General features: G+C 38.8%; 3 protein-coding genes and 1 pseudogene across 7 annotated transcripts; all 4 read right to left on the bottom strand.

Annotated features, from left to right (window-relative positions):
• LOC18767635 (TMV resistance protein N) lies at window positions 563-11,194 on the bottom strand. 4 transcript variants are annotated; one of them, XM_020570003.1, is made up of 10 exons: window positions 10,880-11,194; window positions 10,708-10,755; window positions 9,650-9,770; window positions 7,340-9,285; window positions 6,073-7,195; window positions 5,681-5,959; window positions 4,517-5,581; window positions 3,862-4,430; window positions 2,764-2,894; window positions 563-1,636 (listed from the first exon to the last, which is right to left on the bottom strand). In XM_020570003.1, the coding sequence occupies exons 4-8, from the start codon at window positions 7,849-7,851 to the stop codon at window positions 3,912-3,914; spliced, it is 3,498 nt and encodes a 1,165-aa protein (XP_020425592.1). In that variant the 5' UTR covers window positions 7,852-9,285; window positions 9,650-9,770; window positions 10,708-10,755; window positions 10,880-11,194; the 3' UTR covers window positions 563-1,636; window positions 2,764-2,894; window positions 3,862-3,911. The 4 variants fall into 4 exon arrangements, with proteins under 4 accessions (XP_020425592.1, XP_020425593.1, XP_020425594.1 ...); XM_020570004.1 differs by lacking the exon at window positions 563-1,636 and having other exon boundaries at window positions 2,334-2,894; window positions 7,340-7,874; window positions 8,171-9,285; XM_020570005.1 differs by lacking the exon at window positions 563-1,636 and having other exon boundaries at window positions 2,334-2,894; window positions 9,695-9,770.
• On the bottom strand, window positions 12,633-18,714 carry LOC18766885 (probable phosphoribosylformylglycinamidine synthase, chloroplastic/mitochondrial). The gene is made up of 5 exons (XM_007200273.2): window positions 18,490-18,714; window positions 18,225-18,368; window positions 18,071-18,124; window positions 13,728-17,950; window positions 12,633-13,149 (listed from the first exon to the last, which is right to left on the bottom strand). Exons 3-4 carry the CDS (start codon window positions 18,113-18,115, stop codon window positions 13,757-13,759), a joined length of 4,239 nt encoding a protein of 1,412 aa, XP_007200335.1. The 5' UTR covers window positions 18,116-18,124; window positions 18,225-18,368; window positions 18,490-18,714; the 3' UTR covers window positions 12,633-13,149; window positions 13,728-13,756.
• LOC18768354 (protein MITOFERRINLIKE 1, chloroplastic) lies at window positions 20,793-23,567 on the bottom strand. 2 transcript variants are annotated; one of them, XR_002273023.1, is made up of 3 exons: window positions 22,013-23,567; window positions 21,298-21,784; window positions 20,793-21,184 (listed from the first exon to the last, which is right to left on the bottom strand). XR_002273023.1 is itself a non-coding variant. In XM_007201023.2 (2 exons), the coding sequence occupies exon 1, from the start codon at window positions 23,184-23,186 to the stop codon at window positions 22,020-22,022; it is 1,167 nt and encodes a 388-aa protein (XP_007201085.1). In that variant the 5' UTR covers window positions 23,187-23,567; the 3' UTR covers window positions 20,793-21,784; window positions 22,013-22,019. The 2 variants fall into 2 exon arrangements, 1 of the variants encoding a protein (XP_007201085.1); XM_007201023.2 differs by having other exon boundaries at window positions 20,793-21,784.
• LOC18767571 lies at window positions 24,042-25,736 on the bottom strand (annotated as a pseudogene).

A 26,031-nucleotide genomic window follows, 5' to 3' on the forward strand; every position in this document is an offset into this window, starting at 1 on the left:
CTCCATGGTATTCTTGTTGCAGGATATTGCAGGCACCTTTTGATGTCTCCTCATGAGAGATTCGTGGGAATATCTCATCTGAAACTGCACCTTGAATCAATCCCAGAGCCTTAGCATCCTTCATGAGTATCATAGCAAATGAGTCTGTTCCAATACCACTTGATTCTTCTTTTTCCTTTTTCTTAGCATCAGATTCATCTGACTTCTTCATATCTGTATTATCAAATCCTTCTATCACCAAATCCCACAGTCCATGAGATTTGAAGATGGTCTTCATCCGTATACTCCAGAAATCGTAGTTCTCACCATTGAAAACTGGTGCTCTCAATTCACCACCACTTGACCCAGCCATGTTAGACTCAGATCTCCAAAACTCAAACTCAGCTGCAAACTCTGATTCCTCACAGCTCTAAACGCCCAGTGTTATTTGATCAAACCTGGCTCTGAGGCCATGTTAACATATATAGACCATTATCTTATATATTTATTTAATCATCAGTGTATTAAAGCTTATAGAAATGCAGAGAGATTGAGTAGAAGAAAGAGGAGAGAATTTCAGAGAGAGAGATTGGAGAAGAAGCTAGCTAAGATTATATTAGCTCAGCTCCAATATGTCATGCATATATTGTGCTCTGACAAAACCTTTGGGAATGGAATATTCCTCATTACATCATTCAATTCTAGCCTCTCATTTAACTACCCTATGAGATAGAGACAAGTGACACAAGACTATTACATTTTCTGCTGCATACTTGGACTGTGATCCAAAGCTGCCTATTAAAACAAAGAATAGAAACTTCTTTTGTTCTAATTACATTTCAGCAATCACACTTATAAACCAATAGAATTCTCTTGGTGTCTTCCATATATTCAAGAATCTTTGAAAGTTCATCCAAGCACCAGGTGGAAGAAGCGTAAGTTGGTGACAGAACAATGATTGCAAGATGTGATTGTTTGATTGCGGTCAACAGGTCCGGAGAAATACTTGCTCCTTTTTCAGGCTCTCGGTCGTCCTTAAATGTTGTAATTGCTTGCCAGTAGTGCAATTCGTGGTATAAATGAGATATAAAACCCCTGCGAGTGTCTTCACCCTGAAACTCAAAAACACATCATGCTTCCATCGAGGAGGAGCCAATTCAGCTGAAGTAAGAGATGCAGAGGCTCTTTGGGTGCTCAACCCCATTGGAGGAAAAAAAAAAAAAAAAAAAACAGTCCCTGTGAATCTGGTTCTGCAAACACTCAGCAAATTCTTAAAAATAAAAAAATCATGTATGAAAAGAAAACGGCAGCTTTAATTTTTGTGGTAATTGACAACGTATAGAGAATAAGGACGTAGAGCAAATACCCAGCAAAACAAACTAGAGATCAATAAAAAGGAAACCTAAACTCGGACAATAAGCTCAACAGAACACCAAAAGAATCACAAAGCCAGAGAATTGGCAGGAAAAGAACCAACCCAACCAAAAAAAAAAAAGATGCAAAGTTGACTGTTTGCACAAGAAAAAAACACACTGAAAATGCTCAATACGAAAGTTGTAGGCAATAGATGAAAAGGAGTGGAGAGGAGATAGGAAAGGAAATAATGGAAGAGAGATGGAAAACTCTGTTTCCGCGTGGTGGTGCCGACCAAAGAAAACTGCACACGGTTTCAATTGGAATCTAAGTCAATAAGAATATTTAACTACCAAATTAACCCAATTGCAATAATAAATTCAACCGAAGATAAATTTTTTATTTTGTCGGGAAATGAAAATTTTCATGACCAAGCAAAAGCATACACTGCCATATGAGAGCCCAAATAAAAAAGTGAACAAAACAGAAGCATGGGCTCAAACATATTAAAACCGAGGCCCAGCCCGGCTTTCGTCATTCCAACAACCAGCGGGCCTCGATTTTAATGTTACGAGTTTTATATTATGAGTCATTTTATAGTGGGGGTTTTATATATGACCCTTAGATGAGATTTTATCTCTTAAGTGCCCGTTTGACATTGCTTATTTGAGGTGATAAGTGATTTTTTAAAAATTTTGGGAAGCCCAACCTGTTTGGTAAACTGTGAGAAAATCACTTATTGTTAAAAATTGCTGTGAGAGAAAGCTATAAAAGAAAGCAGCTAATGAGGTGCTTTCATTTTCTGATTATGCAGGAATCAGTTTCGAAGAGGAGCTGGGTTTAATGATTAATTGGCAATCATTTTCTGATTATGAGTAAAATCAATACCAACAACACTTTTAACAAAAATTTTACCAAACGCCAAACTACTTTTTCTCACAGCTGATTTCTCTCATAGCAAATTTGACAGTGATTATTTTCACAGCACAGCAATGCCAAACTTGAATCAAGTTAATCAATTTGATCCAACGACTAACTAATTTGATCCAACGATTAAGAGATAGGGTCTCACCTAAAGACCATATATAAGGCCCTCAATATAGCATTCTTGATTACATCTAAGGTCAACTTCAATTCGCCAAACCAAGGTTCATCTCGTGTAGGGAGGGGCATTCTGGGGAAGTATGTAGGTCAATTTCCCAAAAATAAAACCCCAATTCAAAAGACCAAAGTCTAAGGTCCAAAATAACAAATAACCCCAAAATGACAGAAACCATAAACACAATATCAAACCCTAGACAAAGCCAATCGCCACTCAATGCTAATTAAGAATGATGCTTTACATTCAGCTCGCCTTTCTAATAGGATTGCATTCACATAACAATTTCACTTTGCAAAACCAGAGGAATTCCGAATCATCAGGTTGTTTACCTTTTCTCCATCTTCTCACCAAAATTGATTGTGTTTTGAGCAAGATTGGATTGAACACATAATTGGCTATTGCAACAGTTTGATAGCACAGCATTGAAAGGTTTCTCTGAAAATGTTCTTTTACTCGAGGCCTATAGGAAGTAAACATTTTAACACATTGAAATTAATAAGTTAAGCCAAGTCATGTCCACTTAGAAAAATACCTCGAACGAAGAAAAAGAACAATTCAGGCTCAGTCCATTAACATACTTAAAGCAAATCTCAAATTTTGATTTATTCCCTGACAAACTGTATGTAGCATATAGAAATCATTTAATTTAAGCACAAGAAGATACCTCCTGAGTTACCATGTTCTAAATGCTTCAGTTAGGCAACATCTGCAGATGTTCATTTAGACAGTTTACTTATCTGTTTGCCTATATCATGATTGGCATAGTCTCAGGCATTTGCACATTATCTGTTTATTGCACTATGTGATTAGGTCCATTTCATTCTGAAAACAATAAAACCTGACAGAGCAATTTAAATAGTAGCACTAGATGGACAGTAAGAGAACACAAAATTATACTCTCTCTCCCCCTACGTACCTAATAGAAGAACTGAAAACAGAGATATAATGATGAAATCAATTTTGAAACCTTGGGAATGCCACCAATACATTGCTTGTTTTTTAACATTAACGGTTTTTATGCAATTTTCATTAATTTTATAATGGTTTGATAGCACGAGACAAGCAGGTCAATTGATGTTCATGTCTACCTCTGTCGCCACATGTGGTGATTGAAATTGTGATATAAAATTATGAAAAGAGTAGCATTGTCGAAAAGGATTTGGTTACTCAATTGCTTTGTACCGAGTAAATATTGTAATTTCTAACACATTGAAATTAAGAAGATTCACAATCCAACAATATTATAGTATAGCCTGCATATATGTATTTGGAAATGGAAAACTATATGATACCCTCAAATTGAAACTTGTTGAATGGCATCAATGCATAGATAGATAATCTTAGTTTGAGAGCAAATTACACAATTAAAACAAACAGCTCAAAAAAAAAACTGGAAAAAAAAAAAAAAAAAAAAAAAGGTGACTTACTTAGTTGAATTCTGAGAATTGACCAACGTCATTAGCTTCTGGAGGCCTCATTAATGATTATACGAAGCCATCGGAGCTACATGTAGTGCTGATTTCAAATTGGGCTTGGGGAGTTTCAGTATTCCGCAGAATTCTTCGAAATCTCTCTCGTACAGCAAACGGGCCCCACATTTCTTTATATTGGAGCTTGTTTTGAGTCTGTTGGAAGATTTGTATGCACCATAATGTACTTCGAATGAAAACTGACTGCTCGATGAGGCATGCCAGTAGCTGGAACGATGGCGAGGGATATAAATAACCCAAAGGTGTTGTGACCTAAGATGCCCGACTCTAAAAGTCGCAAACGGACCTCCCGAAGAATAAATTTTGAAATAATCATATTCAACAAGGGCGGTTTGATTTCGCAAATATTCAGAATCTTCCAAAACAACACATAAAGCAATCCCGGCCCAGTTGCTGCTACATGATGATTGTGGAGGTGGAGGTCGAGGCAACTCCACAGTAATTGAATCTCCCACACTTTGATTACTGAACCACTCTGGAATTGCACTTCCAGGCCATACAATTCCCTGTACCAAAAGAATTGCCATTATATTTATTTAATATAGTAATAAAAGAAAATCACGGTATGTATTCAATCAACGAGAGAGACTACCTCAACGTCAGAGTTAGGAGCCAATCTCATTATCATTGCAAATATTCTATTAATCCAGCTTTCTTCTTCAACCAATCTGAAGCAATTATGACAACTAAAGGCAAAATCATACACATTAGCTCCCCTCAAATTTGATGGATCTGACAACCTTCTTAAGGAAGTACAGTCGTCTACATTTACGCGTAAGTTTGCACTTGACGGAAGATCTGGCAATTGCTGAAGCCTTTCGCACAAACTCAAGTCAAGAGACCTAAGCTTAGAAAGGAATCTAATGCTCGCAGGAAGGCTAAAGAAATTGTTTCCCCTAAGTATTAAACGTCCTAAAGAATACAAGCAGCAGCCAATATAATCGGGAATGACTCCTTCACCAATATTACAATCACTTAGATCTAAACTTGTCAAAGAGAATAAACCATTTATAGAAGACAGCACCAAACCCAAAGGGTCAGGTGCAGGATCAGGGTGACTCTTTCTTATTCTAAACCATGCACTGTCATCCCTTGAAGTTGATGATCGATGTAAGGATAGATATTTGTTATTCTTCATAGCAATAACAAGCAGCTCTCTCATAGCACTTTCACTTAATTCAAGCTCCTCTAAACACTCCATCTCCCCTGGCAGTTTGACAAGTTTTGAGGATCTTTGCATATAGAGTATTTGACCCGAGAGACTTTTGTAACTGTACATACACTCTACAGCGAGGCCAACCAGACCGTCAATTGATGAAGGTATTTGCTCAACAGCAGTACCATTTAAAATGAGCTTGAACAAATTTTTCATATGTCCCTCAAATTCCGGAAGTTTTTTCACTTTTGAGCAGCCACAAAGACTGAAATATTCAAGAGAATCCATTTCCACTTTACTTGGGAGACTCTTGATACTTTTACAGTCACTAAGGTCCAATCGTTTTAACCTTTTGAGAACTGCAATAGACCCGTGGACCTCAATTAAATTCGTACAACTTTTCAGATTCAATTCCTCAAGAACAGGAACGCGTGTGAAATCTGGGGTACTGGCCAATTTATGAGAGTAACTAAGATCAATATATTTCAACTTTGGGAAGTCCTGTACGGTACATAAAAGTTGAAGAATGATAAGTATCAAAAGAATGATACAAGCTAAACAAAAAAAGAATTGTAAAATGCCATATTTCTATACTCTTACCTTTGCTCCATCCCAAATCCGGACAAGTTTGCTATGACGCATCTCTAGTTTAACAAGGAAGCGTGGGTAAAATTTTGGTGTGAGTGATTCGGAAAGATACCAGCTCCAACGCATAATTCTTAACGAATTTGGAAGAACTTTGGGGCCTGAAGAAAAGATCACATTATCAAATTCAAGAAGCCTCAATTTGGGCGTCTTAGAGAAGGCTTTATTACAATTCCAGTGTACCACTTCTGGTTTCGGCCGACTTAAGACTATGGCTTCAATTGCGGATGTTCCCTATAATTAAGAAAAACAAAAAGTTAATTGCACATTCAAGCCTATAATATCGATTTAAAAGAAATGACATATATTATCTTCTAAACTTTAGTATTTTAACATAAGTTTCCTACCGTGTTGTTCATGAATATATCAGAAATGTTGTCGGTATGCCACAAACAACTCCATTTACCAGGCTCATTGACAGACTCTTGACGAATAATTTCCCATGCCATTTCTTGTATCAAATCATGCATCTCAACAGTGTCACTGCGTAAATTGTTTTTTTTAATGGTTAACAGAGATTTCTCAATAAGAATATCCATCCAAATAAGACTGGAAATGTCCCAGATACTGTCTAGTATTTCAATTATTTTCTCTTTATCCTTCCCTTTATGGAAACATGCAACATGGAGAAAAATTTTCTTCTCCATCTCTTCTAGTCCATCATAACTTACTTTGAGTGAATCAAGAACTGTTGGATTAGGAATTTTCTCTACATTATGCAACACACTATTCCATGCATCTTGATCTCTCGTATACAACAAAGTCCCCAAAGTTTTAAGAGCTAATGGAAGGCCTTTGGCACAATGTAGGACACGCTGAGACAGTTCTAGAAAACCTTCCGCAGACTGATTTTTCTTAAAGGCATGTTGACTAAAGAGCTTAAGAGCTTGTCCATTGTTTAATACCTCGACCTTATGTCGTCTCGCTATATCATGCTGAACTAGTAGACGTTCATTTCTAGTTGTGATGATAATTCTACTCCCTACACCAAACCAAGTTTTCTCTCCAACCAGTTTTTCTAGCTGGTTTAATTTATCCACATCATCAAGGATGAGAAGAACCTTTTTATTCCATAAATATGTCTTAGTGAAAAATATTCCCGACTCTTCATCCCAAACTCGGATAATATTTTCTTCCTTCAAGATTGGGAAAAGAAGTTGTCTTTGTAGAGCAACTAGTGTACCATGTTTTGCAGAAACCTCTCTCACATCAGATAGAAACGAACTAAGTTCAAAATGATGGGAAATTTTCTCAAAAACTAGCTTAGCAAGGGTTGTTTTGCCTACCCCGCCCATCCCCCATATCCCTATAAAGCGAACGTCATTTTCTTCGGGAGCTAATTGCAAACGTAGTTGCTCAAGTGCAAAATCAATTCCGACTAAATTTTCCGGAGAACCTGACAACATGAATGTTGGATGCACTTTCGTCCACACACATTTGACAATATTTTTGATAAGCTCTGCTTCCGATCTACAAGGAAGAAAAATAAAATAACCATTAATCAATAAATACAACATCCAAGGTTGTTGCATTAAAGCAAGAACTGAAACGTAAAATCCAAGTAGGATTCATGTTAAGACACAAGAAATTAGTTGTTCATGCATGCATGCTTACTTATAATTCTTTGAATCTAAGCCAGAGAGATTGGCAACTTCTCTTAAAGCAGCTCTCCACCGCTTCACCTTCTCTGCTTCTTCACTAAACCTTTCTTCATGCTTAGTGAAGGCTTCCGCAAAACTCCCCTTTTGGTTTCGTACATCGGAAGGATCCACGTCATAAAAGATTGGCAGAATTCTCTTGGTGTCTTCCATGCATTCAAGAATCTTTGAGAGTTCATCCAAGCACCAAGTGGAAGAAGCGTAATTTGGGGAGAGAACAATGATGGCAAGATGTGATTCTTCGATTGCGGTCAACAGCTCCGGAGAAATAGTTGTTCCTATTTCAAGGTCTCGGTCGTCCTTGAAAGTTTTTATTGTTTGCCAGTACCGCAGTTCGTGGTCTAAATGAGACATAAAACCCCTGCGAGTGTCTGCACCCCTGAAACTCTGAAAAACATCATGTTTCCATCGAGGAGGAGCCGATTCAGCCGAAAGAGATGCAGAGGCTCTTTGGGTGCTCAAGGCCATTGGAAAAGACGGTTCCTCAAAATCTGGCTTTGAACACACTCAGTTGAAACATAGAAAGAAGATGGTATAGTGCTAGCTTTAATTTTTCTTTTGGTAATTGAAAATGTATTAAGCAAAAGAGAATAAAGAAAACAAACTAGAGATCGAAAAGGAAATGTCAACTGTGGACAATAAGCTCAGCAGACCACTAAAACAATCACAAAGCCAGAGAATTTGCAGGAAAAGAACCAACCCAACCAAAAACAAGATGCAAAATTGACTGAAAATAATCAATTCGAAAGTTATAGGAGTAGATGAAATAGAGAACGAAAATACTTGCCTTATTTTTCTGTCGATCACAATTTCTTTTAGTCACCCTTGTAGTAAAGAGGCACTATGGAGACAACAAAGATGCGCTAATGGGAATAACAAAGAGGCACTATGAGAGGAATGGGCTATTATTGAATAAATGTTTTGAAAATGTTTATTTTAGCACAAACCCAAAAATAATTAATAAAAACACAATAGAGATAATGAAAGCAGGGTAGGGGACGAAGGAAAGGAAATAATGGAAGAGAGAGAGAGACAGAGACAGAGAAACAGAGACAGAGAGACAGAAAACTCTGTGTCCGCGTGGTGGGGTTGACCAAAGAAAACCACACACAGTTTCAATTGGAATCTAAGTCAATAAGAAAGTTTGACTATCATCATCATCGCACAAGCCATTAAAGAATCAAACCAGAGAGCCAAAAAGCGGGGCAAGAAATTGAAGAAAAAACAAGGAAATCCTAAAGAAACAGCTGAACACGTCCAATTAGGCCTGGGCACGGTTCGGGTCGGGTCAAATTTTGGCCGACCCGCGAGCCAAACCGAAGGAGAGCTCGGTTCTCGGGTCGGGTCGGGTCTAGGATGAAACCCGAAAATGAGCCGAACCGAAAATGGGCTCGGTTCTCGGGTCGGTTCTGACTTCTTCTCGGTTTGGGCTTGGGCCCATTTTTTCAATTTTCCAAAAGCCCAAATCTTATTTATTTTCGGCCAAAAAAAGCCCAAATCATATTTTTTTCAGTAAAACAAAGCCCAAATCCGATTTCCTTTCAGCCAAAACCCTTTTTTTTGTTGTCAAATTGCCAAAACCTATTAAATTCTTATGAACAAGCCCAAAACACTTTTTACTTCTCTTTCAAAACCTGAAATTATGTAAATTCAAGCTATAAAAATCCATCATTCCAATCTAAGTTTCTAAACTAAATAAATCTCACATACACACATTCAATTCAACCAACCAACCAAGGAAAGGAAATATAATCTCTTACAAACCATTACAAAAAATAATACACAAACCAAATTAAACTTATGACATTAAAGATTACAACCCATCACAAAAATACACATAGAGATAATATCCTTACAAAAAATCTGCTGCATCCATTCTTCCAAAAGCCTTCACAAAGCAACCTACACAACACTTAAAAAATTAACACAAAGTTTCACCATCAACAAATCATAATTAAAATAAGATGCAATAAAAATACCTTCCAACATATCTTAATCACACTAAAAATACCTTCCAACATATCTTAAACAGATTACAAACACAGATTTAAACAAAAACAGATTACAAAAACAGATTACAAACACATATTTAAACAGATTACAAAAACAGATTTAAACAAAAACAGATTACAAAAACAGATTTAAACAGATTACAAAAACAGATTTATACAGATTACATAAACATATTTAAACATATTACAAAAACAGATTTATACAGATTACAGAAACAGATTTAAAGAGATTAGCAGCAGCAACGAATATTTACCTCCATTTAAGCAAAATTTTCCAAACTTTCAAAGCTCATATTTACCTCCAGCAGGCAGCAGCAGCAGCAGCAGCAGGCAGCAGGCAGCAGCAGCAGCAGCAGCAGCAGCGACGCTAAACAACTGTGAATGAAATCAAAAAAAGGGTTAGGTTACAAACAAGCTTCATTTGTTCCATAAACAAGCTTCACTCAAAACAGCAACAGCAAAGATAGATATACATTACAAAAAGTAAATCATATGGGGACACAAATGAAAGACTGAAATGAACTTAAGTGCAATAAAATAGGGTCCAACAGAAAAGTATGAATCAAAAGAGAGCAGCATAGAAAAGCATAAACGAAATCAAACAAGAATGTTCCATCCACATATCATATTGGCCACCACAGTTTTTGCATCACATGTAGCAATCATCATTGAGCATATGATTTTTAAGAAAAAGAAAGATGAAACTGTAGCGAGGAAACAAATGAAATTATTTTCCAGTTATCAATTTTAAAATAGTTGCAAGTTCAAGGAAAAAAAAATTTGGTTCAGTTCTAAGACAATGCAGGAAAAGAAAGAAACTACAAGCTTGGACTATCAGAAACTTTATTCTTTTGAACCTTAAAAACTGAAAATTAGTCAGCGAGAACTAATAAATCTATTCGGCATGGTTGAAATGAGCTTCACTTTCCAGAAATTAAATATTTTTAAATCTTGGATTTTCCAGGCAACCAAGCAGAATTCAATCCTTCACTTTGAATAGACTCTCAAATTCCTCATTTCAAACAACACTACATCTTTCTATAAACTGAACTAAGTCAACTGGCTGACTAAGAACTTCAAATCTTTAACACAACTACAGAAAGCGCCGAAACCAGTGGCCCTCTGAAAATTGTGAAAGAATCAAACATACTCATATCAAAGAAAAGCCACAGAAATTGCTTGCACATTAAATACCAAAAATCCATACATCGAAAGTAAAGCCATGTGGAGCTGATGATATAAAAATATGTAATTCTAATGCACACATTCAATTTTAAGCCACAAATAGAGATTGAGACAGAAATATTTATACCTTCAATTTTGCCTATTAATCCAAACCCACAGAGACTAAGCACAACTACTGCAAAATTAAGAACAAATTGTGTTAATTACAACAGAATACCAAAATTTCAAAACCCTAATAATCTACTAAATTAGGGAAAATGAAAACAACTAAGAATTCAAACCAAATACATACAAATTACCTTAGAATGAACCAGAGCCCTCCAGAATTTACAAGGATTCGCTCCAAAAACCAATAAAATTGGATGATGTTTGGTTCGGTTTGGAGAAAGAGAATGAGTCTCGCGCGACTCTAAGAGACTTAAAGATGTGAAGAGTGAGAGAGAGCCAAGGGACGAGTCGAGAGAGAGACAGAGAGCCAAGGGACGGCGGCCGATGAGGTGAGGGTTAGTCTCAGATCGGGAGAGAAATAGTGTAGGGTTTCGTTTCGTTTCGTGAGTGAGTGAGTGAGAGAGAGAGAGAGAGAGAGACGGCCGAGTGAGTGTGAGAGAGTCTGAGAGGGTTATTGAAAAAATAATAAACAAATAATTGAGAGAGGTTCTAATATAGTGCAAGCAGACTCACCCAAAGTTCTTATTTAAGCCAATGAGACAACGCCATGTGTCAAATGCATATATAATTAAATAATGGTCGGTTCGGTTCAGGTCCAACGATTCAAAAAATTTTAGACCCGAAGGCTGAACCGAAGTCAACGGTTCGGTTCAGGTCCAGCGTTGACTTTTTCGGTTTGGTCAAAAAAACCTTATTTTTCGGTTCGGTTTGGTTTGGTTCGGTCGGTTTGATCGGTTTATCGGTTTTTATGCCCACCCCTACGTCCAATACCCACAAAAGTCAAGGAAAAAGGAAAGGAAAAACGTGTGCTACCAAAGTGTTATAAACTTCTAAGCAAGTTACCCTTTTTATTTTTATTTTTAAAGAAAACTGTTCCCATCTTTTGTTTTTTTTTCACTAAAGAGGATGTTATACCACCTCCCACTGTTTTTTTTTTCTTTTTTGACAAATAATATTCTAAATTACTCAAATGTACGATGAGAAAATCGAACTAATGTGCCCACCCCGACACTTTTTATTTTTATTTTTTGATAAAGTGACTCAAATATATGGAAAGGAAAATTGAACTTAGGTGCATAATCCAACAATTTTAATTTTAAAACATATATGCACGCAGCTGTGTAGTTAGTTGCTTAAACCTCCAAAATCTCTCCATTCAATCTTTAAGTCCCAACTTCTTACTTCTCCTCCTCTTCTTAAATTGGTTGGTTTTGATTTCTAAATACTCTAACAAGACTTTTTAAAGAGAACATCGTATGGTACGATTTATGTAACTCATAATATACACGATTTTTGTCAACACGAGTCCCATTTTGAGCTAGCTTTTAATGAACTGTTTAAGAGGGATTAATTTCTGAGTTAGGCCATGTTTACTAGTTACAGTCTAGCAGTGGACTTGGCCAAAAAAATTAAGCACTATTACATGCAAATTGATGCTTTACATTCAGCTCCCCTTGCTAATAGAATTGCTTGACATAACAAGTCAACTTTGCAAAATCAAAGAAATCCGAGTTGGGAGGCTCGTCCTCTTTTGCTTACCCAACTTAATTCTTCGGGTTTTTACGAGTACAGTTCTGATTTTTTTTTTTCTTTCCCCAGAAAACTTGACAGACTCAGATATTTCTTGGAATTCCCTAACAGGAATTTTCTTGTTTGTTTGCGAACATTTCCAAAATAATAACAAAGAATTGAAGGTATAAAGAACATTAGAGATCAAAAATATTTAGCACTATAAGGCAATGTCAGGAATTTGCAACATCTTACACACTGACAAATTTGCACTCAAAATTCTAAACACGCTGTAATTTATCTTGAACCAAATAGCATCAATGAACAGCCTTTTAAAAATAAAAACTTGAGGATTAAGATTAGAATTATGATGGGTTAAGGTTCAATCCCTTTATATGTAACGAAAAGAATCATGTAACAAATTGATGTTTTTTCAATGCAAGTTAGAATATAAGTTGAAGCAACCTTGTAAATTCAGAAAGCAGACAAAATCGCAACAAATCCTCCCTGTACCTACTATCATCTGAGATTCACAATGCTCAGCGAGTTTAACTGAGACTTGTGTATTTATATATTTAGAATAGACACTAACACAATTGCCAAACTCACTCTGCGTTTACTTCGGGTTACATCTCTATTCGGTACTGTCATAAGAAGATGTTTTGATCCTCACTTCCTGCTGTTGCAGATGATGCAATAGATTCAGATCAGTCATCATCATCCTCATCTGTAGTATCATAATGATAAAGGGAACAAAATTCATGTTCATGTCGGAAACACAAATGTAAAGCGCCCTCATGCATACGAGAACACATGATGTGCCGGATGGTCAGGAAATCTCTGACTGCAGTAATTTGAATGCTTTCTGGCAGATGACAATTACAGAAAGAACCTGAAAATTCAGAACATTCTCTACTCAGATAACATAAAAGCTCGTTTAATTTAGGACAGGCAATTAATATCAATAAGGCCACGTGTTAACTTAGCAGCCAAGTCACCATTAACCCCAGGAGACACTATAATTCCCATTTGCATAATGATGCGGATTTGCCTATGTTATGGAATAGACCGGTGTAGCCAATTTAGTCGAGTACTATCTGAACAATGGAATGGCCTTTCAACAGGAATGAATGTATTCAATTGCTGTACATTCCTTTAAAGCCATACACCAGTCAAGAATATACTATATTAGTGATAATTTTCAAATCGTTTTCATCTCTTAGAGACATGCCATCTTTATAGTGATCACTAAGCACAGGTCCAGACGCTACAAAACACAGTGATCAAGGGTAAATGCAAAGGCAAATGGTAATCAGACATTCGTTCAACCAGTAAAGCTAGGCACAGTAAGTACGGATTCGTAATACAATAAATGCAGAGCTCCATGTAACCGAAAAAAATAAAACAGAAATCTAATGTAACTGAAAAATTAAAATAAAGCAGAACTCTCATGCACACTGAAATACTAACCATCCTTGTACGGAAAGAAACACTTTTTCTTAAGAACACCACTCTCTGGCATTCTGGAACATCCGCAACCATGGGCTAGGGCCTTTCTTGTCCACATCCCACTGCTGGGGATACCATGGGAATTGCCACATTAAGAAGCAACGCTCTGGATGAGGCATCATCGCAAGATGCCTCCCATCTGGAGAACAAATTGCCGCGACTCCCAAGGGAGAGCCATTGAGGTTGAAAGGGTAAAGTTCTGTCTCGTTACCATCATCATCACAATATCTTACTGGTGCCAACTTTGAGTGTAGCACACGATCAAGAACACCGTCATCAGGGAAATATGCTCTTCCCTCACCATGGGCAGCCCACACACCTAATGTACTGCCCTCCATTCCTCTAAACATTATAGCTGGCGAGTCCTTTATTGTCACACTGGTGAACCGGCATTCAAACCGTCCCGACTCATTGTGAATGAACCTGGGTTGTGAAGGGTCGCCACCACCACCTAACACTCCACCAACTTGAGGACCTGGAACCCACCCCAAAAGAGCCATAAGCTGACAGCCATTGCAAACACCAAGACTAAAAGTGTCTGGTCGCTTGTAAAACTCCTGAAATTGATTTAGAAGGGGCTGATTAAATCGAATGGAAGCAGACCAACCCTTTGCAGAATCGAGCACATCAGCGTAGCTAAAACCTCCAACAAACACAATTCCACGGAATTCATGCAGTGATATGGATCCATTAAGAAGGTCTGACATTGTAACATCCCACGGTTCAAAACCAGCAGCATAAAATGCTGCAGCCATTTCTCTGTCCCCGTTGCTGCCTTCTTCTCGAATTACAGCCACTTTGGGTTTGCATGCAATGCTCATATACTTTTCATCTGTGAAAGAGGGAGTGAAAGACAATTCCCACAAAGGCTCATGCCTATCTTTCAACCCTTCTTTCTCTAGATCCACACAAGAAGCCAATCTTTGAAATTTTTCCAGCTGAAAACTAGTTTCCTCCCACAAGTCCCTCAGGGAAGAAGTACTCCCATTCAAATGTGTTACCCCATCAACCTTTAATTCTATTGAGGGTGTGGCACTAACTTGTCCAAGGATCTCAGCAGAAATACTTTCACTGCTTAGTTTTTCCATTACCAAATCCAAGTTTTCCCTGCTTACCTCGATAATCAGACCAAGTTCTTCAGCGAAAAGTGTTTGGAATAGGCCCTTCCCATGTGAAGTCAAGTCCAAGGTAATGCCACGATTCCCAGAAAATGCCATTTCAAGGGCACAGACCAATAGCCCACCATCACTAATATCATGACCAGCAGAGATCAATTGGTCAGCAAGAAGGACCTGAATTCCTTCAAAAACTCGCTTAAGATAACGAACATCCTCAATGTCAGGACACTCATTCCCAATTTGGTCAAAAACCTGAGCAAGAGCAGACCCACCTAACCTCCGCTTTCCCTTTGCCAAATCAATGTGAAGCAGCACGCCATCATCCCCGAGCTTTAAATCGGGGGTTACTGTTTTTGTTATGTCAGGACAAGTACAATATACACTCATTACAAGATTGCCAGGAGCCTTAATAACCTCACCTGCAACATGAGCTGCCATGGAAAGACTGTCCTTCCCGCCATCAATAGCAATGCCAAGTTCAATCATAGCATCTGATAGAGCTATAGCAGCATCATACATAGCTGCTCCTTCCCCATCAAGCTTGGCCGCATACATCCAATTTCCACTTGCTTTAACATCAGACAGAGAAGTGACCTTTGCCCAAACAAGATTTGTCAGTGCTTCTCCAACGGCCAATCTCGCCATTGCTTTTGGATCCAGCAAACCTTTAATTGGCTGCTCCCCAATGGCACATGCACCTCCAGTCAAGTCAGTAAAAGTCTGAGCGATTACAGCAACATCAGAAAGTGGAATTTGCAGGGGGCCCACAGTTTGCTGCTGTGCTACAAGACCTGTAACACACCTGTCTACTTTTGATGTCAAGAAGCGTTTTGAACAAACAGATGGAAGTCTCAATACCCTCTTAAGAGAATCCATCACTGTGACTCCAGGTGCAATATCAAGTGGCTCTCGTGCATCTGCCATCCGGTGGAATTCAAAACTTTTTTGTGGCATATCACCAAGTACTTTCTCAAGCTCCAAATCGACTGCAGGGGGAGGGGGAGGGAGTCCACTGGATTGACACTTCTGAATGGCTACGCTATCAATTAAAACAACACGCCCCTCACCATTTATTGTTCCAATTACGGCCATAGAAACCCTTTCTCTTTCACATATTGATTGCAAGAGGCTGCGGCTTTCAGGCTTCACCAAGATTGCATCTTGCTCCTGATATTCTGCACCCCATATCTCCAAGACAGACATTGTGTGATCACCAACCACAATTGCCCGGATGTCAATCTGGCCACCCTTTGGGTATATAATTTCCTTAACAACGTTGCAGTTTCCACCAGCTCCTTGATCATGAATGCTAATGATTGGGTTATCCTCCCCCATCTCTATGCAGGCACGAACCACACGATAAAGTTTTTGTGCCATCTCCGCATCTCCACGCTGTACAGCATTGAAATCAAGCTCCGCATCATTCTGGCCACTAACCATGCTTGATGCAGCCCCACCCCCCATTCCAATCCGATAAGCAGGGCCTCCAATCTTTACAACCAACATTCCAATGTCAGGCTCTCCCTTTGATATATGGGTGTGATCAATCTGCCCAATGCCCCCACTAAACATGATTGGCTTCAACCATTCTCGTCTATCACCACTTGGGAGTCTCATTCCAAATGTCCTAGTGTAGCCCTGAATCAAGGGCTCACCAAATTTGTTTCCATAGTCCGATGCACCATTGCTAGCATCTATGAGTATCTGCAGAGGTGAAGCCAAATTTGATGGATATGTAAAAGATGGATCTTCCCAAGGTGCATAAGAGCCCTCCATATTGAGATTCCCAACACAATAACCAGCTGTAGATGCTACAACAAAAGACCCTCTTCCAGTTGCATGGGTATCCCTAATTCGACCCCCTGCACCTGTCTCTGCACCAGGGTAAGGGGCTACAGCACATGGGAAATTATGTGTCTCGGCAGTAAATAAAATATCAAGGTCCCGAATAGCTATGTTCAACGGACATGTTGAACCTGGCTGAACTGGTCGCATTTGTTTCACCAGAAAGCCCTTGATTGCACTTGAGTTATCCTTGAACCCAATCACAGAATTGTTTGGGTTTGCCTGCAAAGTGCTCTTCACAATCTGCATTAGAGTTCTATCCATAGGTTGTCCATCTATAAGAATTTTACCAGTAAAAAACCAGTGTCTGCTATGCTCGCTGTTGGATTGTGCAATATCAAACAGTTCAACTGTTGTTGGATTCCGCTTGATTTCGTCCCTGAATAGCCTAGTGTAGTATTGGAGATCTTGCTCATCAAATGCTAAACCCATTTCCTGATTTATCTCCTCCAATGCCTTCCGACCTCTCTCCATGACAGGTACATGACGAACTTCGTCCAAAACTACACTCGTTTCAAATGAAACAAGCTTCTGAGTATACACACACTCAGTCATCCGATCATGAACCATTGCAGCAAACTCACTAATTTGATGATCTTGTAGTGTTCCCTTACTGAACAACAAGTACCTCCTTGACCGTTCCAAACGAGTCACCTCTATCAATCCACATGCTCGACAAATTGAGACAGCATTGGAAGACCAGGCTGTTGTAAATGACAACCGAGGCCCAACCTCAACAATGACTGTATTCAGTCCTTCCTGCCTTTTCTTTTCAAGAAAGCTCTCAGTCCCCAAATTCTCAGGCTCAAAAGTCTCCTGAAGAAGCCACTTAAGAACCGGAAGCTTGTCACTAGAAAGCTGCGAATCGAGCCCAATGTTGAAACACTGCTCAGTTTTCAAACCAACTATCTGATTTGAAATTTTTGTCTGAACTGTCTTGAGAAGCTCAGATGAAGCACTCTCCTGCATAAGCGGGACCCGATAAAAATGAATAACTTCCGCAGCAGGCTTCTCAACCAAGCTTGATTGCTCATCTACCAAACTGCTCACACCACCAGAAACAACCGCTCTGGGCTTTTCTTGTGCACGACACCTCAATGAAACACCTCTCCTATTAGCAAAACCCAATTCTGAACTTCGACCCTGAACCGTGCCCCAAAGCACATGGCTTCTTCCTTTAAAAGAATTTCTATGCAAAAACAGGCTCTGCCTATTGGTACCCTGGAAAGAAAACCAACACCCCCACCAAAAAAAAAAACAACGTTACATTTCAATCAACAATTTTTAATAAACTTGCTACCATTTCTTAATAATCAAACTAGAGGCAATGAAGATAATTACTTGTAAGAATTCAGCAGCAGCCGTTATTTCCCGAACACCAGCCATCACCTAAACCTTTAAGAAACCAAAACGAAGAAAGAAAAAACAAACTCAAACAAATAGATTTCAGAAATTGTTTTCCGCTGAAACAAACAGAAGCAGAGCAAAAACTCACCTTCAATTTGATTACTGAGCAGCCGGGTGTGGAAGTCGACAAATATTAGAAGGCAACAACACGGTGTACGTTATGGGTGTGTCTGCCAATTACTGGCCTGCCATAGTTGAGCCTTGAAGTAGGGTTTTGGGATGAAGTAAAACCCTGAAGAGAAGAACCCGCAGCAGAGAAAATATGAAAAACCCAAAAATCAAAATAAATAAAAAAGATTGAAATTCGAAGAAGAGAATAAACGCTGAAAGAATTTGGGAAAGAAGTTGTTTACCTTGGGGTGATGAAATGGCGAGAGAGTCGGAGGAAACAGAAATGAAAAAGGGAAAAGAATTTGGGAAGATTGGGAAGAAGGTGGCGCGATGGGACTGGAGTGTAGTGAGTGAGAGAGAGAGAGACCCTAAAGGCTGGAGGGAAATTTTGGTAAAAGACGAGGCTGTTTTAATGAAACGGTACGTTTTGGGTTGTATGGGGGTTTTCTTACAATGATCTCTGTTTTTTTTTTTTTTTTAAGGAAGAAGAAAATAAAAAGGTAATAAAATATGTGTTTTTATGAATATCCTAAAGAAAAATGAAAATAAAAAATTTGCTTTTGTGAAAAACCTTTCTGGTTTAAAAAGTCTACAATCACCCACTGATGTTTTGCATACCTACTGTTTAAAGGGTGGGACATACTACATTTACCTTTTAATACAATATAAGCGATATTGGTGCAGGGAGAAATAGAACTTAGGACCTCATATGCATAGTAAATTCTCTAATCATTTCAGCTACAAGCTCTATACACGTTCCAAAATTTAATATAATAATGCAAAATAATAAGGACTATTTTAAACAAGAAGCTGAAGGAAACTGATATAGCACCATAATTTATACAGTATGACAAGTGTACATGAATAAAGGGGACATTTTGGAATTAGCCAAAAGAAAAAGAAATATTTTTAAAAGAAGTCAAAATTGACAAAAATGCCCTTCTTATTTTTGGATTTTTTAAGGAATTTTTTACATTTACATGTCTTTGGTTTGAAAGTTGAGGGGTTTTTCTGTCTTTTTGAAAACAAATTTGGCTCTTTCCAAAAGTGAAAGTTTTTTTGTGGCTAAAACCTAAATTTACTATAAATAAGTCTGCACAAATTGCACATAAAAACTTGGATAGTTTTTAGTGAGATTGAATCATGATGGGATTCCAAACATCAAACAGATTGATACATCATACATATTGGCGTAATTATGCAGATACAATGCAAAATAGATCCCCCAGTCTTCTGTCCTTCAATAGTTTGTGGTACCAGACCACATCTGCAGCAATATAAGCTTGGCCATCAACATACATTTTTGTTGTTGACATTTGTAAGTATCTTCAGGTCCAGTACTTTTCAATTTCCAACACTATTCCTCAGAGGATCCTCCCAGAAATCACAACGCACCTGCTCACAAAGTTATCAGTTTCATATTCCAATGTAATTTCTGATATGCCCATCTTTAGTCCATTTTTTCCACCTTTCAACTGAAAATGTTTCAAAATTATTATTATTATGATGAGTGATGATTTATCTGAACAAATTTGATCTTTCCAAAATTCAACAAGTCTCTTCTCAAACTCAGAGTCAGATCGGTTTTTAAACAATACCAAAGAGCGGAGGAAGATGAAGCGCATTTCAGAGTCCAGCCACATACAGGCCAACTCTAGGAAACTGGGTTGAGATATGAAACCAACAAAACAAAATACAAATGCAAAAACAAGAGACAAAACCAGCTAATGAAGTAAGATCATTGCCAATAGGGTCTAGCAAAGTGAAAAAGAGCATCACATGTAGTTGTATATTAGTGGTCTCAAGTTCGAATCCGAATCCGCATGTGTGTGCCCCTACACGTGTGGCGAATTTTCAAGCCTAACACGTGGACAACACATATTAGGTGACATGGAGCACGTGTGGTCGTTAGACTTTCACACGTTGGCTAACCCGCTCTAATACCATGAAGGAAGTTAAGGTTCCACCCCAAAACCAATTGGCAATGGAGGGAATAGCTCAACTCCTTATAAGCCCTTGTTAAGTTTCTCAACTTTCCAATGTAAAACTTTTTGCCTTCATATTCTCACAAGCATAGCATTGGCAACGGAAACATTGTGGATGCCTACAGCACAGCACCCATGCCGTTCAAATATGACTCATCTGTCTCCACCTTGCAAGCTGATCATGAGCTTCACTTTCTTGTAGTGGAAGGAGCCGACGGTCTGTCTTCTTTATATCCTCATGCCCCATAATAAAATTTAAAATCACCAAAAATGTATCTCAATTTCAGTATATCCAAAAATGTAACATGGCCCGATTGGGTAATTGGAAAAATTGTCCCTGACCGCCATGTATTCAAAAATCTTCGAAAGTTCGTCGAGGCGCCAACACGAACAAGCAAACGAAATGGCTGCAAATCTTACAAATAATATAACTGAAATCATGTATACTAACCTGCGATAAAACCTTATATTAAACAAAAATAATTTTGTGCTGGGAATTCTCATGGTTTATTATCATGGTTTACAATTTGCTTGAAACTTTGTCAGCAATTCCATTAAGATTGAAGCTAAAATGAACCTGATTTAGTGGTCAAAGATAATAATGGCTGGTTTTGTTTTCTGTCATTGGGCATTTGGGCCCAAATATACGAAAATGAAAAATCAGTAAACTTGAATGGAAATGGCTCCCCTTCCTTCCTACCATTCTAATTCCCATTTCAGGAAAATAAACATGCCATAACATAATCTACTTGCTTATTTGCATGTTTGCTGCAGCGAATGCACAAATATCTCTAATTCCGCTGTGTGTGGCTGTGGAGCAAATAAATTTGGCAATGGAATCTCCAATTTGCATCTACATACATGTATGCATCACAATAATCACAATGGCTCTCTGTCATTTATCATCTCTTCACTAAGAACTGAAGGAGAAAAGTTCATTTGTATATCTACGCTGAGACACCAGGAACCAAAAAAATTATGTTGACAAGTGTCAATTCTCATGCTGAAGTGAGTTTGGGGGTAGGATGAACAGCAATGCTCATATTAACAGTAAAGATTTCATACCAGATTGTCCTGGGGCCTTTGACTTATACCTTCAAGGCAACAATTTGCGGTCTAACAGTGAACAAAGTTAGTAGTATAATAAACTAATCAAAAACACCCAAGCTTCCATTGCAGCAAGAAGCATTCAGAATAAAGTCTTACAAAACTTTATAGCTCCTTTGTATTATGACTTGCATCAGAAATTCAAGATACAGACCCATCATCCAGAATCAGGCTACTAAAAGTTTTTCGTGCCGTAAGTATACGGTTTAGAAAGCAAAAAACAGTTAATTTTACCTCCATTTTCACTGTGGATGATGAAATTGTACCTTGGAATGCTATGTTAAACACAATTACGTAACTCAGTTTTCCATTTTCCCTCCAATAAGGTGCTTCTTATTGATTGTGCCTTCAATCCTACAGCATGATAATCATTTTCCCTCTCTTTCTTGCTAGGGGAAAAAAAAGGAGTTGTAGCAACACAGATGCTACTTTATGTGACAGAAACCTACATCTCATGAAAATACAAAGTAATTTAAGTAAGCATATTACTAGGCATTAACTTTATTATTCTGGGAAAGAAGGAACATATTACATTATAAGGTGTTGAAATTTGAAATGGTTTCTACTTCTAGTCTTCTTTTAATTACTCTTAGGCAATTAATTATACCAACAAAAAATTGCAACAAAAATTGAAAAAAGTGAGATTAAAGAGAAGATTTCACCAAAATTATACCATGAAATCATGTGGAGGAAGCAACACCAACATCAACAGCCAATTCTTGCATTTGCAGCTCCTTCCTCTTAATATACTGATTCAAAATGGCAAGCCTGGCAGTCTCGAACGCAAAGTAACCCAAAGCAGAAAAGCAAGCGCTGTGAAGAACTCTGGGCCCAACTCCTCTCGTCAACCCCACCCACCCTTCCTCCGTTAAAATCTGCTTCACCGTCCCCGAAACCCCACTCTTTGCAGCACCAGTCATCAGCCTCGTCTTCACCACATCAAGCGGCGTCGTAATGGAGGCCGATATTGCACCGGCCAATGCCCCACAGATCACGCTCTGTATCGGCTCCAAATGGGTTTGCTTCGTCTTGCTCAGAACCGCAGATTTCAAATACTCGAACGAAGAATAGCTCAAGACACCCGCAGGCAAGTTCCTCAGTAATGTCGCAGAGTACCCTGCGTACAGACCCAAGACGCCGTCGTTTTCCAGGATCTTCAACAGCACCTGCCACGACCTCCCTTTGGCCCCGGCTTGCATTCTCTGCGTGATGAGCTCCTTCGGGACCATAATCGCGGAAGAGACAATATTGCCCATGGCTCCGGCCGTGGGAGGGATAAGAACGGGAGGGTAGTTGGGTAATTTGGAGAGCACCGACTTACCCAGCTCGCAGGTGCCGAAGTAGATGGCGGAGGAGCCGGTGGAGCCGACGATGACCGCGGAGATGCCGCTGTAAAATCCCGAGATGCCCTTGGTCTGGAAGGTCTTGAGGACTGCGTCGAAGGCGTTTGCGTAAATGTCTGAGGCGCCTTTGGTCTGGAGCTTCGTCTTGATGGTGTCCAGAGGGTGGAGGCAGAAGTAGGTGAAGGCTCCGGCGATGCCTCCGCCGCCTGCGCCGATGAGGGCACGCTCGAACACCGTGAGGTTCTTCAGTAAAATCTGGGTCTTGGGCCGGGTGTTGGGTCGGGAATTGGAGAACCAATTTGGGGCGGGGGAGGTGGTTGTGGAGGTGGTGGAAGCAAAGAATGGGATGTGGTTTTGGGTAGGGGTGAGGTTAGATTGGGAATTTGGGGTGATGAAATGGGTGAAGAGGCTATGGAAGTCATTGGATGTTTGGGAATGGAGGTGGTGGTGGTGGTCTTGATTGGGTGAGGGGAGGCCCAGAGAAGCTGAGAGTCTGTTTTCCATGGCTGGCTCACTCAATTCTCTCTCTCTCTGGAGGTGAGCCTTATTCGCTGTTCAGAATTTCAGATGAGAGAGAGAGGGAGAGCGAGCGAGCGCCATGGAAAATGAGAGTAGGAGGATAGCGGTTGGGCTGAACAAAGTGAGTTAGGTAGTGTATGTGGAAATTGGAACTTGGGTAAGTTTTGGGCTAAACCCAATTACCTTATCAGACCAATTTTTTATGGGCCTTTTTCTATTTGTTGGGTCAAACTCTTCTAATTTTGTGACATTTTTTAATCGATGTCAAATTTTTACCTATCTATATTAAGTTTTTTATTTTTTTCAAGAGCTTTAATAGTATGTGAATGTGACAAATGTTTCTACATCATATTAATTTTTCGAGTTCGAATCCTAAAAAAATTAAAATAAAATAACGTTTGATAGAATCTCTTCAATTGGTGTTCTAACGGAGAATTGAAAACTGCATTTTCTTGTTTCATTGTGAAAGCATAATTGTACTACAGTCCTGAATGAGGATGGCTTGTAAGATAATATCTGGGTGTTCAAAAGTCGCTTATTGGCGCCAAAGGGGTCTACCGTAGTGGAAAAGGCCTTGAGCATGGTTGCTTGCTTTTGTAGGCTCAAAAATAGACTAGTCCCCTGGGTTTTAGGGTATGGAGATTAAATTGTCATGTAGGGTAGGTTAGACCATAATAGTCATTTCAACAGTTGTGAATAGTGTTCTTCCTTTCTTTTTCCGCTTTCACGAGGATGGCTTTTACATGTATGGCTGTTGTGATTCTATGAACTTTTTATTCTTCTTGTTTTCTTTTTCAATCTAAATCGTAAAGCCTTATCATGCCACAATATGTGAGAGACGCTGGCAAAAAATATGTACTGAGATTGTCAAAAGAATATGTACAAGGATTTCTTATTTCCTGCAACTCTTTATAGTTTATACAGGGGAATTGTAGAAAGAACATGTACTGAGATTGTCATGTGTTTTTCATTTCACTTCAAACTTGCGCTAAAAAGAACAGAACTGATTCCTGAAGCTAGTTCTGGTTCTGCATCCTATACAGTTTTGGTTCCATGAATCTCCATCTCGTGTAATTACTCCTCATGCATGCTTTTGATCAACGGATACGATTCAAATGGGCAAAAGGCTCCGGATTAGCTTTGGGAGCTGGTTTAGCCACCTCAGGGACCTCAAAAACATTCCAGAATCTCAGCGTTTCATCACCAGCTGCTGATGCTACTGTGCAACCATCTGGACTCTGTAGATAATTTACAACATAGAAAGATTTAGCTTTCTGTCCAACAGAAAACATGATATATAATAAATTCATTTACAAGGTTTTTGATAGCTAGTTCATTACCTGAGCCATATAAAGAACTCTAGAAGTATGGCCAGTGAGTTCTGCAACTTTAGCCATTGATGGGTATTTCCAAAGAGTGAACTGATTCTGAGTAAACCCATGTGAGCTAAGCAGTTCTCGTTCATTCTTGTTCCACAGCAAAGCACAATCCAGAAGCCGGCAAGTTGCCCTGGCATGCACCAGTGTGGGTGTTCCAGAACTTTATGCACCGATCACCCCCGCCTCCACCAGAAGCCAGCAAGTTGCCCAGGAAAGGACACCAAGCAAGGGCTTTTGCAGCAGCTGTATGGTCTTCAAGCCGGTGAGGCCACTATGTTGGTGGATTTGAAGATGCCACTGATCTGTCCCATATATGGAATAGGTTATCATTTCCTCCACTTGCTAATTGTTGGCCTGAGGCCAACCATTTAAGCCCCCAAACCTCTTGTTCATGTCCTCTGTACGTCTCAACAATGTGTGATCTAATTCTTACATCATTATTAACTATTCAACAATCCATTCCTCCAGTTGTAAGAATGTAATTGTTCCATGCCAAGGAGCCTACTCGGGATTAGTGGCAACCTCTCAAGGTTCTCAGCTAAGGAAAGAAATATCACAACAAATAATGAATATTCGGAAAATTGGGGACCAGATAACATAGAATAGAAAGGGAGGAAAATGAAAAGTACAAGGATTCATGACAAGAAACCAACCTGCCGAAGTTGAATCACATAGCTATACTTCGGAATTGTTCAGTCCAATGGCAATGTGGCGTCCATCAGGAGCCCAATTTAACACCAGATCATAGATGAACCCAAAACCCTATACATACATTACGTTTACAAGGGTAACAAGATTAAGAAATGAAAGTCCAATGAATAACAAAAATCCAATTCAGAGTCAAACAGAAGCCCCAATTTCATTAATCAAATTCAATTTAACATCAGATCAAAAAATAGATGAACCCTAAACCCTATACATACAATAAAAACTACAAGGGTAACAAGATTCAGAAATGAAAACCAATCAATAACGAAAGTCCAATTTTTCAGGATTGAACCCTAATAAAGATCAATTTGGTTATAAAAAAATAAAAAATAAAAAGGAAAAAAAACTTACATTTTCCCGAGAATTCCTTTTCTGAAGAAACTGTTCTTGAATAGGGCACCCTGACTAACTTCAAGTCAGATGGGGAACTCATTGATCCTGCATCCATTAAATTTAATACCAACAGAATATATGTGTGTATTGTATATCAATGAAAAATGAAAACAGTAAGAAAGAAGAAACAGAGAAAGAAAATATCAAAATCCTGCAAATGGATTGATCAGTGTGCAAAACCAAAACCTGCAAAAGAGAGATAGATTCAAGAAACACAAAACCAAGTTATATATGAAATACGCAAAGAAAGAAAATTGGTCTCCGAGCGTTGCAAAGAGTTGTGTAATCAGTAAGAGGGGAGAGAGAGAGAGAGACTGTGAGTGGGTATAATCAAGTTGAATTTGTGGGTT

The sequence above is a fragment of the Prunus persica genome, chromosome G8 (assembly GCF_000346465.2).
Source record: "Prunus persica cultivar Lovell chromosome G8, Prunus_persica_NCBIv2, whole genome shotgun sequence".
In the NCBI taxonomy this organism is placed as follows: domain Eukaryota; kingdom Viridiplantae; phylum Streptophyta; class Magnoliopsida; order Rosales; family Rosaceae; genus Prunus; species Prunus persica.